The sequence below is a fragment of the Geotrypetes seraphini genome, chromosome 11, assembly GCF_902459505.1.
Source record: "Geotrypetes seraphini chromosome 11, aGeoSer1.1, whole genome shotgun sequence".
NCBI classification, from domain to species: Eukaryota; Metazoa; Chordata; class Amphibia; order Gymnophiona; family Dermophiidae; genus Geotrypetes; species Geotrypetes seraphini.
The window spans coordinates 90,024,519-90,038,990 of NC_047094.1; the positions used below are offsets into that span (position 1 = coordinate 90,024,519).

At 44.5% G+C, this 14,472-nt stretch overlaps 1 protein-coding gene across 1 annotated transcript in view; it reads right to left on the reverse strand.

The window, feature by feature from the left end:
* The window catches only part of COL9A3 (collagen type IX alpha 3 chain), a 248,740-nt gene that overhangs the window by 52,679 nt on the left and 181,589 nt on the right, over positions 1-14,472 (reverse strand). Inside the window, exon 28 of the mRNA XM_033962849.1 lies at positions 7,542-7,688. Within this exon, the coding sequence (XP_033818740.1) occupies positions 7,542-7,688 (147 nt within the window). The remainder of the gene's footprint in view (positions 1-7,541; positions 7,689-14,472) is intronic.

Genomic DNA, 14,472 nt, shown 5'->3' on the forward strand with positions numbered 1-14,472 from the left:
TGCATTTGATATTCTCAGGATTGTACTTGATTGAATTTTTCTTTTCTTGCTTTGCTGGCTTTGTTTTGTTGCTTGGAAATGGACATTGTCTGTTTATACTGTTTGGTTTTGCTTCACACAGAGAGAAACACTAAGTCATGTGCTATTGGTTTGCTTTTACACTAAAAAAAAGCACTAAGTTATTTGTGTGTGATATTTTGAGAGCTGTTTGATATATTTGCAATTGTGTCTGTTTTGCTCACAATAAAAATACCAAATACTACAACAAGTGAACCACACAACCAGTAGCTGAGCTTCACTCCTGGAAAGATTTTGCTTGAATTAGATAATCGTCCAGATAAGTATGAACTAAGATTACCTCCTTCAGTAGAACTGCAGCTACAACCACCATCACCTTGAAACACATCTGAGGAATTTTTGCTAAACTGAAAAGGAGTGCAGAGAATTGATACTGCCTTCCACCACCTCTACTGGAAGACTATTCTATGCATCCACCACCCTTTCTGTAAAAAAGTATTCCTTTAGATTACTCCTGAGCCTATTACCTCTCAAATTCATCCTGTGCCTTCTCATTCTGGAGCTTTCTTTCAAATGCACATTTGTGTCATGTAGATACTTAAACATCTCTTTATCATATTTCTCCTCTAGCCTTTCCTCCAAAGTATACATATTGAAATCTTTAAGTCTGTCCCCATATGCCTTATGATGAAGACCACTGACCGTTTTAGTAGCCTTCCTCTGAACTGACTCCATCCTGTTTATATCTTTTTGAAGGTGTGGTCTTCAGAATTTCACACAATATTCTAAATGAGATCTCACTAGAGTCTCATACAGCAGCACCAATACCTCCTTTTTCCTACTGGCCATTCCTCTCCTTATGCACCCTAACATCCTTCTAGCTTTTGCCATTGTCTTTGCAACCTGTTTGACCACCTTAAGATCTTCATATACTAACACACCCAAGTCCCGCTTATCTTTTGTGTACAAAAGTTCTTCAACCCCTACATTATACCATTCTCTTGGATTTTTGCAGCCCAAATGCAGACTAGATGGGCCATTTAGCCTTTATCTGATGTCATATTTGTTTACCAATACTGCAAAGCATAGGAATCCCTGGTAACTGATAAATCAAAAGGTTAGATCCATGGATGTGGGAAATTCCCCTGGCCTTACTGCCACAATAACCAATCATAAGGTTTTCAGGCAAAAAAAAAAATAAATAAAAAAAGAGGGAATACGAAAGACATGATTCACCCCCTCCAATATGGGGTGAAAGGAACCCTTCTCCTTCGGCACGACAAAATACATGGAATAGCATCCTGTGCCTATATTCTCAGGTGGAACTGGGATGATTGCTTTTAGGTTCATCCATCTTTGTAAGGTCTGATGGCCTTTGCCTCCAGCAAGTCTGACAAGGAGACTCTAGAAAGGAATCTACATAAGAACATAAGCAATGCCTCTGCTGGGTCAGACCTGAGGTCCATCGTGCCCAGCAGTCCACTCACGCGGCGGCCCAACAGGTCCAGGATCTGTGCAGTAATCCTCTATCTATACCCTTCTATCCCCTTTTCCAGCAGGAAATTGTCCAATCCTTTCTTGAACCCCAGTACCGTACTCTGCCCTATTACGCCCTTTGGAAGTGCATTCCAGGTGTCCACCACACGTTGGGTAAAGAAGAACTTCCTAGCATTCATTTTGAATCTGTCCCCTTTCAACTTTTCTGAATGCCCTCTTGTTCTTTTATTTTTTGAGAGTTTGAAGAATTGGTCCCTCTCTACTATCTCTATGCCCTTCATGATCTTGTAAGTCTCTATCATATCCCCTCTAAGTCTCCTCTTCTCCAGGGAAAAGAGTCCCAGTTTCTCCAATCTCTCAGTGTATGAATGGTTTTCCATACCTTTTATCAGACGTGTCGCTTTCCACTGAACCCTCTCGAGTAACACCATATCCTTCTTAAGGTACGGCGACCAATACTGGACGCAGTATTACAGATGCAGACGTACCATCGCCCGATACAATGGCAGGATAACTTCTTTCGTTCTGGTAGTAATACCCTTCTTGATTATACCTAGCATTCTATTCGCTCTCTTAGCGGCCGCTGCGCACTGTGCCGTCGGCTTCATTGTCATGTCCACCATTACCCCCAAGTCCCTTTCTTGGGTACTCTCATTCAATAACATCCCTCCCATTGTACAGTTGTACCTCGGGTTTCTGCTTCCCACATGTAATACTTTACATTTCTCAACATTGAACTTCATCTGCCATCTCATCACCCATTCCCCTAGTTTGTTCAAGTCCCTTAGCAATTCTTCGTGGTCCTCTTTGGTACGAGCTCCACTAAATAGTTTGGTGTCATCCGCAAATTTTATTATCTCACACTTCGTCCCTGTTTCTAGATCATTTATGAATATATTAAATAGCAGCGGCCCGAGCACCGAGCCCTGCGGGACACCACTCGTGTCCCTCCTCCAGTCCAAGTAGTGGCCCTTTACTCCTACCCTCTGTTTCCTGCCCACCAGCCAGTTTCTGATCCATCTATGTACATCTCCTTCCACCCCATGGTTCTTCAGTTTCCGAAGTAGGCGTTCATGGGGTACCTTGTCAAAGGCTTTTTGGAAATCTAGATATATGATGTCTATGGGGTCTCCTCTGTCCATCCGTTTGTTAATTCCTTCGAAGAAGTGCAATAAGTTCGTTAAGCACGATCTCTCCTTGCAGAAACCATGTTGGCTGGTTATCAGAAGTTCATTTCTTTCAAGATGTTCATCGATGTTTTCTTTTATCAGTGCTTCCGCCATTTTCCCCGGAACAGAGGTCAGGCTCACCAGTCTGTAGTTGATCCCTTTTTAAAGATGGGCGTAACGTTGGCTATCTTCCAATCCTCCAGGATCACGTCTGTTTTCAGTGATAGATTGTAAATTTTCTGCAGTAGTTCCACTATTTCCTCCTTTAGTTCCTTCAGAACCCTTGGATGGATTCCATCCGGACCCGGGGATTTGTCAGTTTTTAATTTTTCTATCTGCTTGCGTACGTTCTCGAGGCTCACTTCCATGGATGTTAATTTTTCTGCTTGATCTCCATTGAAGATTTGCTCAGGTTCCGGTATGTTGGTTGTGTCTTCATTTGTAAAAACAGATGAAAAGAACATGTTAAGTCTTTCTGCCACTTCTCTCTCCTCCTTCACCACTACCTTCCTGTCTCCGTCGTCCAGCGGTCCCACCTCCTCCCTAGCCGGCTGCTTAACATATCTAAAGAACGGTTTGAAATTTCGTGCTTCCCTGGCTAGCCTCTCTTCGTACTCTCTTTTGGCTTTTCGAAACACACGGCGACATTCTTTTTGATACTTCCTGTGCTCTTTCCAGTTCCCCTCGGTTTTGTCCTTTTTCCATTTTCTGAATGAATTTTTCTTATTGCCTATCGCTTCCTTCACTATATTAGTTATCCACGCCAGGTCTTTTGTTCGACTCTTTTTGCACCCCTTTCTGAATCTGGGGATATATAGGTTTTGTGCCTCACTCACTGTGTCCTTGAAAAAAGACCAGGCATGTTCTACCGTTTGCCATTTTTTGGAAGTGTTCCTAAGTTTCTTCCTTACCATTTCCCTCATTGCTTCGTAGTTTCCTTTCCTGAAGTTAAAGGTTGTAGCTATGGTTCTCTTTCCTTTCGATATTCCTACCTCAACCTTGAACTTGATCATATTATGATCGCTGTTTCCCAACGGTCCCACTACTTCCACTTCCTTTGCAGGTCCCCTTAACCCATTTAGGATTAGATCCAGAGTGGCATTTCCTCTCGTCAGTTCTCTAACAAGCTGCTCCATGAAGCAATCTTATGTAACCTTCAGGAATTCTGTCTCCCTAGTGCATCTTGAGCTTCCAAGACTCCAGTCTATCCCGGGGTAGTTGAAGTCTCTCATAATAACCGTGTTACTGCTTTTGCATTCTTGCTTCATCTCAGCTTCCATTTCTTCATCGATATCTCCGGTTTGCCCGGGTGGGCGATAGTATAGGCCCATCTTTATTTCAGGCCCTTTCCCTCCCGGTATTTTAACCCATAACGATTCCAGCTTGTTGGTCGTCTCTGCTGTGTCCATTATTGTCGACTGCATGCTTTCTTTTATGTATAGTGCTATTCCACCTCCTTTCTGTCCTGACCTATCCTGGCGATAGAGCTTGTACCCCGGCAGTGCAGTATCCCATTTGCTCTCCTCATCCCACCATGTTTCAGAGATTCCAATGATGTCTATGTCCTCTGCATTGGCCATGGCTTCTAATTCCCCCATTTTATTTCTTAGGCTCCTTGCATTAGTATATATGCAATTTAGATCCTGGTATTTTGTTGTCTTCATTTCCTTTCCCTGTGCTTCGGTCTTTAGTGTCTCCTTATTTGCTACAATCTTTCTAACCTCCTCTTCTGGGTTAGTTGACTCCTGTAATTTGTCTTTTGTTTCTTCCCAGCCTTGTTTACCCTTAGTATCTTCACGGGATACCTTCTTCCGAATCGTCGATGCTTGGTCAACTGTCGGCTTTCCCCTTCCTCTTAGTTTAAAGCCTGTTCTATTCCTCTCTTGACGTTGTTTGCTGTAAGTCTAGTTCCCGCCACGCTCAGGTGCAGTCCATCTCTCCTGTAGAGCTTGCTCTTGCCCCAGAACGTTGTTCATTTCCTCACGAAGTGGAATCCTTCTTCCTCACACCACTTCCTCTTCCACGCATTTATTGATTGTAGTTCTTCCTGCCTTTTCACATCTGCCCTGGGTACCGGTAGGATCTCTGAGAACGCTAACTTCTGGGTCCTCATCTTCAGCTTCCTTCCCAGAATCTTAAACTGTTCTATCAGTGTGCTTCTTCTGTAGTCTCTCCTGCTGACATCGTTTGTCCCGATGTGGATCATTACTGCGGTCTCCTCCGTCTCCGCTCCTTCCAGGATCTTTCAAATTTTGTCCACGATGTCCTTGGTCCTCACTCCTGGGAGGCAGGTCACCAGTCTATCCTCTCTCTCCCTCCTGCTATGTGGCTGTCCACATGCCTCAGGATCGAGTCTCCCACTAGGATCGCTGACTTTCCCTTCTTCAATTTTCGCTTCGGTCTCAGGTCAATGTCCTCGATGTGCTTCGCTCTTTCTTCTTCTGGGCATCGACTAGCCAATTCCTCCCCCTCGTGTGGTATTCCTCTATGGGTGTCTTCTTTGAGATCATTTGCTCCTTGTTCTCCCTTCCATGTTGATATAACTTCATCTTCCATCTGAAGTTCGTTCTCTTCCACCCTCCTCCTGTATGCTTCCTCCTCGATGTGTCTCTCACTCATGAAGTCTTCAGCTGTCTTGATTGGGTCCTCCGTGGTGTAAAGTCCTTCTAACTACTGTATCTTGTCCTCTAGTCGCTTGACTTCCTTCTTCAAGCTTTTCAGCTCCTGACACCGACCACATACATATAACTGTCTCCCTGAGGGGAGGTAGTCATACATATGACAGTCTGTGCAGAACACTAGAAAGCTCATCTTCTGGTTTCCCTCTGCTTCCATTGTCGTTCCTACTTTAAGATAACAGTTGAGATTACGTGTTCCTTCTGTGCCTGCTTCCTGCCTTCTTCTTGTGTGTGCTGCCTTTGCTTTACCTTACCTTACTTTTGCTTGTGTGTTTGCTCCTTCTGTGCCTTCTTCCTTCAGCACCTGCTTCTTGCCTTGCTGCCTACTTCTTGTGTGTGCTGCCTTTGCTCTACCTTATCTTACCTTACTGTTGCTTGTGTGTGTTCGTTCCTTCTGCGCCTGCTTCTTCCTTACCTTTCAGTCCTTCCCTGGTGCTCTTGGGTGTAGTGACTTGGCCCTTCTTGAGGCCCTTCACAAAGGCGCTCTCGCTAAGGCGAGTTCCTTTGCAGCTCGCCTTTGCCATGCACCGAATAGCTGGGCGCCATTGGCTCCTCCCCTTTTAAGGGGGAGTCCGGCGCTGCCTCTGACGCGGTGGGGGGTGGGCGGAGCGAACTCTCGCCGCTTCCCCGAGCCTTCCCTCTCCTGTGCTCGGCCTGATGCTGCTCCTCTTCTCTCCTCGGCACCGGCACCAGAACAAGGGAACCCCGACGCTGCTCCTTTCCTCTCCTCGGCCGCGTGTGCCGCGTTGGCTCCTCCCCTTTTAAGGGGGAGTCTGGCGCTGCCTCTGATGCGGTAGCGAACTCTCGCCGCTTCCCCGAGCCTTCCCTTTCCTGTGCTCGGCCTGACATTGCTCCTCTTCTCTCCTCGGCACCGGCACTGGAACAAGGGAACCCCGACGCTGCTCCTTTCCTCTCCTCGGCCGCGTGTGCCACGTTGGCTCCTCCCCTTTTAAGGGGGAGTCCGGCGCTGCCTCTGACGCTGTGGGGGTGGGCAGAGTGAACTCTCGCCGCTTCCCCGAGCCTTCTGCTTCCTCCTGCCTTCCCTCTCCTGTACTCGGCCCGATGCTGCTCCTCTTCTCTCCTCGGCACCGGCACCGGAACAAGGGAACCCCGATGCTGCTCCTTTCCTCTCCTCGGTAGAGACTGGGAAAACTCCAGGGTGTAACCTTCATGAACAACTACAGAACTCATTGATCTGAGGTAATCTGGTTCTATCTCTGCTAAAACTTCTTAACCTTGCTCCCACTGAAATCAGAGGCTGGACCTAGACACCTTCATTGGTAAGCATGATCCCAGACTGCATAAGCAACCAGACTGCATAAGCAAGGCCTGAATCCTAACCTTTCCACCAGCCACTCCAAAAGGATTGGGTCATCTGAAGAGACTGCGTTGATTCACACCCACCCTACCTGGTCTACCTCTCAAAGACACCCTCTGCCAGAAAAGCATCTACCCATAGACTTCAGCTTATCCTTAAGAAACCTGGGCACATTTGTCTCCCCAAGACTCTTGACCAGTTTGTCTAGCTCCTCTCCAAGCAATGCAACAGAGAATCATAGAAACATGAAGGTTCTTGTATTCATACCCAGTCCTCATGTCTACCACCTTTACTGAGAGACTATTCCACACATCTACCATCCTTTCTGCCAGCATTGGGGCCCTTCCATTGCTATATCCTGCCTAAGCAGAAACAGGAAATTGAATCAGAGTAGGCAAGATGCAGCAACAGAAAAGCCATGATGCTGGCAGTCTGTCCTAAGAGCTGCTATTGCCTGTGAAGTTGAAGTATGGAACACTGCCTAAAGGGAGAGGGAGAGAACGAGAAATGCAGGACTCACGGAGTAGAGAGAAACAAAACAAAAGTTACCAAGGGCAACCACCCCCTTGCCCATTGGTAAAAGCTGCCCTGAATGTGGCTCTCACTTCACTGACTGAATCCTTTTCTTTTTCCTTTTCTGCCTATTATTTATTTATTGTAAACTGCATTGAAGCTAGTTTCAGCTTTGCAGTATACCAAGCACCTGTAAATAAAAAAAATAATTCCTTTGACTTACATGCATAACATTAAGTTTCCCCCCCCTTCCAATAACCCATCTTTAGTGTTCTGATACAGGATTGACATGTTAATTGCATTACTGTAGTACCTTGCTTATAATTTGGGAAAAAAAGAAATGCTTACAGGAACACCAGCTTTCCCAGTGATGCCGGGAACTCCTTGTTCTCCCTGGAAGCCCACTGGTCCAGGAGGGCCTGGAATACCTGGAACACCAGCTGTGCCATTGTGGCCAGTAGCACCTTTTGGACCCGTCTCACCTCTAACACCTGGCTATAAAAGGCAAAAAAAAACAGAGCATGAAAGTGTTATACTGAGTAGGGTCACAGGTTCATCAAGCCCTGCATTTTGTCTTTAACAGCAGTCAATCCAGGTTACAAGTACATGGCAGTATCCCAAAGAGAAGATCTATCACTAGGAATAAGTGCTGGCTTTTCCAAGCTTACATGATTCAGGACTTTTCTTCCAGGAACTTCTTACATCTTTTTAATTATAGCAATGTTAATGACATTGTTATAATGAACTATCTTGCAGATATGCTGTATTTTTGATGTGACAACTCCAAATGCTCAAAAATAGTTCATCCAAAGACTCATTACTCAAATAAATCAATATAACAGTCTTTGTGAATACAATCTTTCAATGTTCATAAATGAAAAATACAGAATGGTTATAAAGACCTCAGTGGTACCTTCTGTATGTATTAAACTATGCATGAATTTCCTCTCTTTCTTTCTCTCCTTCTCTCTTACTCATTTTTTCATTTTTTTCTAGACATCTATATTTCTTTTTCCCACACACCTATTTTAAGCACAAGTAGGATCATCATAACACACAATATTCATATATAGCAATTCTATAAATTTAAAAATTTTTTTATATGGTTGTTTTAATATTGTATTTGTACCTATTAGGACCCCTGATGAAGGTTGTCCGAAACACGGACCGTGTTGGGTCCCTTGCCTGGTAAAAGGTTTTTAGCTAAGATTTATTTGTCAAAATAAAATTTGCCTGCACCGTGTACAAGTCTGCAGTTTTTTGGTTTGTTTGCTCTGGTCTGTTTTTTCACTGCAGACGAATTTGGACGTTTGGTTCTTTTTCTGGTTTGTTGCTTTAAACTTTTTATTATACAGACCATTGGCACCCAAATTCATCATCGGTCTCAAAATATACTTTTTTATGTAATATATACTTTCTACTTTTTATATTGTCTATTAAGGAAGATACTCATCTTTAGTCTACGCGGGTGGAGGTAGGCACTCCGAAATAGGACTATGTTTTGCCCATACAGGGCTTTATCAAGGAAAATCCCCCTTAAGCTGAAAGACTCATGCTCCCCGCGTCTGCTCGTTTTTCAACTAGGAAAACCCTGTATGGTCGAAACATAGTCCTATGTCGGAGTGCCTGCCCCCACCCGCGTAGACTAAATTGAGTATCTTGCTTAATAGACAATATAAAAAGTAGAAAGTATATATTATATAAAAAAAGGAAATATTATTAAAAAGGGGGGAAAAAAAAGTTCAACTCAAATATAAACCAAGGGTTTATATTCAATTGTCCTGCCAGGCTCTACATCCAGCCCCCCTCCCTCCCTGCTATGCCAGGCTCTGCACCCAGCCCCTCTTTCTCCCTCCCTCCCTGATAATAAATAAAGTGATAGAGGTCTAGCTTCTGAGCAAGTAATTAACTTGCTGGGAACGAGCTAACTACTTGAACTGTTCATTCTTGTGATCTTGGTCTGTTATATTTTCTAGAAATTAAGGCCTGGATTCTATAAACGGCACCCTACCAGCACCTAACTTAATTTGAAAATGCCGTTTAAAAAAGAAAAAAACCCCAAGCATTTAAAAGAAAAAAGGGAGGCACTTACCAGTGTCTATATAAACAGCGCTGGAATCATGCCTACGGAGGTGCTTTATGATGTCTAATGCTACTTTGGTGTGGCTAATGCTGGCAGTAGCATCAGGCATTGTAAAGCGCTTCCATAGGCACCTAAAAGGTAGGTGCTGGAAGTGTAGGCCTTGAAAATCCTGAACTACATTTCCAGGGCCTAACTTTTCCAAAGCCATGAGTCTATAAATGGCACCATGATGTGAAAAGATATGAACTAATGTGCACACAGGTGATTATAACACACACCTTCTAAATACTTCTCAGTGCTCAGAGAACCGTTTTTAGCTTATGAGACCGCTGGATGAAGCAAAATTTTAGCCCACTACTGATACGGCTCAATTCTCAATCATTGCACTGGTCTCTGTAGTATCTATATGTATGATACACTCTCACTTTTTTAAAAATCTTTTTAAAATACTTTTTGTCTTTTTAAATGCTCAACTTCAAAACAGACTTAGCTTTTAATGCAGGGGTTCAAAGTGCCGAATTTTGAAAAGCCGTCTGGATGCCCGGACATGTCCTCTAAAAAGAGGACATGTCTGTATAAATCTGGACATTTGGTAATTCTGAGAAGGAATCCTCTCCGGATGTTTTTTTGTGATCCTCCTACTTCACCGGGAGCTCTGCTGCTACCTGCAGTTTTTCCCTTCTGCACATGAGCTGAAAGGAAAATTTCTGTTTTTTTCTTATTTTATTTGGTGTTTTCAGTGCTTAGAGCTTTCACCTTGGTTTTATCTCTAGCTGTGTAGAGAAGAAGCAGACTGAGGTCTGCAGATGACAGGCCGATCCCTGTTAACCAGCCTGCACAAGTATTTTTGGAGCTTGGGGCCATCCATGTTTTAATCCCTTACCTGCTTAGCAGGGGTTCGAGCGAAGACTGTTGGGAGGCTCAGCAGTGTCTCACAGGGTGCTGGCTGTATTTTTCATCTCCCCCCTTCATCTCCCCTGCGTCCGTCGGTCTGTCAGCCTGAAGATCGGTGTTGAAGAGGCATTTCCAGCAAGAGGCAGTTTTTCTTCTCCTTTCCAGCTACTATAAAGAGCTGAGGCAGACAGCAGCACATTGCTAGCACAGGTCACAGTGAGTAAGGCTGTTACAGCCTATGAGGTGAATTTGGGGGAGAGGGGTGCAGTCTTTAAAACAAGTTTCAGCATGTTTCTCTATGTTTCCCCACCTAAAAAAATCCTATATTCACCATTTTTTAAATTTTAGTAAGATTGGTTTTTGGGGGTTTTTTTTAGTGATTTTAGGCACGATAATCTTGATAGCAGCTATCTTGGGATTTTTAGTGATTTTTTTTTTTTTTTCAAAAGTTCCCTGTACTTCCAAAACTTCATTTTTGCCTTAAAACTGATTGGGATGGAGTTCTTGGGCTCCTCTACCCCAAATTCATGCCAGGATTGTGCAAAATTTGTGCCTCAGGAGTATCCTTGTGTCAAGTGCCGCGCAGCGTGGACCGGAGAGGTGGGAGCAACCAGCTTAACCTCTCCTCTGCATACTTAGGTGTACTTAGGTGACAAAAAGGATGGCTAGCCCATTGGGACAGTCTTTTCTGTTTTTGTGGCCTGGAAATAGTGTCGTTCCATGCCTAAGGATGTGGGATGCCCTGCAGCCCAAGAAACGCAAAGTATAGTCTTTACACGGTGACTCAGTGCTCCCTGGCCCAGATGTTTTCTCAGACTTTTTGAAATTTTTGTGGAAAGCCGTGCTTTTCCTGTGCAGTCATGCTGCACGTCGGACTTGTCTCGTCATGGCATAGCCTCTCAAGCATGTCTTCTTCACAGTCTGCCACTGTTCAGGACTTGGGAAATTTTTCTCCAAGGGATACGGATGATGATCATTTTACTGATCCCTTATTTTCTGCGGATGCTCCTCTTGTGGCAAGGGCTCTTTAGATCCTACTTTGGCTTTAGAACCCAGGGACAATCCCACAGTTCTGTGTTTATTTAATGCTGCTGCCTTGCCAGTTCTTATTTTGGAGACTCTGCATGAGTTGAATTTAGTCACTCAGCCAGCTCCTTCTACTCCCTTATGTGTAGAGTGAGAGCTCAGTCCTCAGCGTTTCCCTGGCATCCAAATATTAACATCTTCATCTTGGCGCAGTGGAATTCTCCAGAGGGGCTTTCAAAGTAGCGAGAGCCATGTCCTGGCTGTATCCTATGGCACAGAAGTGTCAGCAACTTTTTAGTCACCCTAAAGTGACTGCCCAGGTTAGTAAGCGCACTTCCCTTCTGAGTAAAGCTGGCATGGTGCTCAAGGACATGAGGGACTGCTGAGTGGATGTACTGGATGAGGCAGTGGCTTTGGGAGTCAAAGCTGCCTTGGTGGTGTCCTTTGTCATATGCGCTCATCTGTCCAGACTATGCACTTTGGAGAGTGAGGGAGATGAACCTCCTCAGTATCTTTTATCTGGGGTGGATTATGTAGCTGACACCCTATTTAACATTATATGTGTCCTGGGTAAAGCGTCAGCTTATTCATTTTCTGCTCTTAGAATACTCTGGATCAGACAATGGGCCAGTGATTCCACCTCTAAAGCTACTCTTGCCAGACTCCCTTTTAAGGGACAACTATAATTTGGTAAAGGCCTGGATGATCTCATGAATTGCATAGTGGACCGTCGCCCAAAGACCCTGCCTAATAGTAGACCCAGAACCTCTAGAGACTCAGGGTGCTCTAATTTTTGCGGCTTCAAGCGTTCGATAGTATTCCAGTTCCACATTGCAGAGATTTTACCAGGGCTACAGGCAGTGGTTTTACAGATCCAGGCATACCCAGCACTCCGTGCAGCTTTGTCTACCAAGAAATTGCAATGACACCAGGACGGGGGAAGCCCCTTTTCATAGAGGGGGCAGACTCTCAGCATTTCTGCAGAGCTTGGTTCAAATTTCATCCAATTGTTGGGTGCTGGACATCATTCTGTCCAGTTACCAAGTTTATTTTATATTTGATATACCGAATTGGCAGAACATCTATGCGGTTTACATCTAAAATGAATCAAAATTAAAATTAAATAAATATAGAGAACTAGAACTACCATATCAATAGTAAAGTAATTAGAAAGCTTAAATTAAATTTAAAATGAATTGTGCATTCATAAATTTCAGATTTGTCCTTGCAAGGCTGGCACTGGCCGGCTACAAGCTGGAACTTGCCTGGCTTCTAATGAATTGGTTTGTGGACTCTCCCACAGGGCACCCAGAAAAGGGGATCAAAGTGCAAACCACTGTGAGAAGGTTACTCAATATTCATACCATAGAGCCTATGTCGCCCGAAGAATCGGGCTCAGGGAGATACTCCACATAGTTTATCATACCAAATTGGAGACCTGTTCTCAGAGCCGATGTTAGGGGGGGGGGCAATAATCAGGGCAATTGCCCTGGGCCCCAAGGCTCTGGGGAGCCCCCGTGGCCCAGCATGTCTTCCCCTTTCTCTCCGCGCCAGTCTAATGTCTCCCTGAAAAATCCACCGTCCTTGGCAGCGATTCAGAAACATTGTCTGCAGTTCCTCTTCTTGCTTTCCATCAGCACCAAATCCCTACTGGCCTCATTAATTTCAAAGGTGCAACAACTACATTCTCATAATAAGTTTGCTGTCCTATTACAATTCGATATTTCTGCAGCTTTTGATGTTGTTCACCACGATATTCTAATTTATCAACTTTCCGAGATAGGCATTGACTCCACAGTTTTAGAGTGGTTCTCGAAATTCTTACGATCCCACTCCTACACTGTTAACACAAATGGCACCACGTCCTCTCCTTGGAAACCGACTTGCGGAGTCCCGCAGGGATCCACCTTTATCCCCTATTCTCTTCAACATCTATATGTCTTCCCTGAAACTCTTCCATCTATCTTCCCTTGAAACACTCTATACATATGCTGATGACATCCTTTTCCTTCTCAAGACAGACTCGAACCTTACCAACCAAGCATGCATAACAAAACTCCAATCCTGGTCCCTCACAGTACAAATGAAACTGAAAGAAGTCCAAAACAAAACTACTCTGGCTCGGCCCAAAATTAGAACAGTTACCCACCCTCATCATACTGCCTTCCGGCGCCACACTGCAGCTTGAGTTCTCAAGCAAACTTCTAGGCATCATTATGGACTCTTTTCTTTCCTTCAATGAACATCTCAACTCCTTGGCAGCCTCCACATGCTGAGGAAAGTGAGATCCTGCTTCCACCAACAACATTTTGCCGTCCTTGTAAAATCTATTATCCTCTCCAGACTAGACTACTGTAACTCCATCTATTTAAGTCTAACCAAAAAAAGTCTTCAAAGACTTCAGCGAATTCAGAACACTGCGGCCAAGCTGATCTTCGCAAAAAGCAAATTTGATGTTTCCCCACTTCTGTCCAAATTTCACTGGCTTCCAGTAATTTCCAGGGTTCATTTTAAATGCGCCTGCCTAGCTTTTAAGATCCTACACGGTATCCTCCCTCCCCTAATTCCACTATCTTGGAACTCCTTGAGTCCTGATACCACCAGGCCCACCCAAAAACTTAAACTATCCTTCCCTCACTAAAAGGTATCCTCTATGCGGGAAAATTAGGGAAATCTCTCTTCTTCAGAATCCCAGGGCTTTGGAATAACCTTACTGCCCCACTACGGAATCTGTGCTCCTTCCAACTAGTCCAAAAGCACCTGAAAACTAGGCCATTCACAAAAATTTAATGCTGTCTTCCCCCCTATACTCAACCTCCAACCCCATTATGCTGTTCCTTCCTTATATTAAGCTCTTGTAAACCGTGCTGAGCTCTATAATTATGGAGAGGATGAGGTATATAAACTTAAGGTTTAGTTTAGTCCACTTGGGCAGAAACAGGAAGTTGCGTCATTGGGGAACAGACCACAGCAGATGGAAAGCAAGAAAAAGAACTGTGGACAATGTTTCTGAATTGCTGCTGAGGCTGGTGGATATTTCAGTGAGACAGAAAGTGAGGGCAACATCAGACCAGCACAGAGAGAAGAGGGAGAACATGCTGGGCCTGGAAGCCCCCTGGACTAACCTTTTTTGTTTTCTAAGTACGAAGGGGGGGGGAAGTATTAAATGAAGTGCCAGATTGGGCATAGGGGGAGAGCTTATGGGGCCGGTAAAAGAGGAGACAAAGAGAGATAGTGGGCAGTGGTCTGAAGGGGGAGAAGTTGGACCTGGGGAAA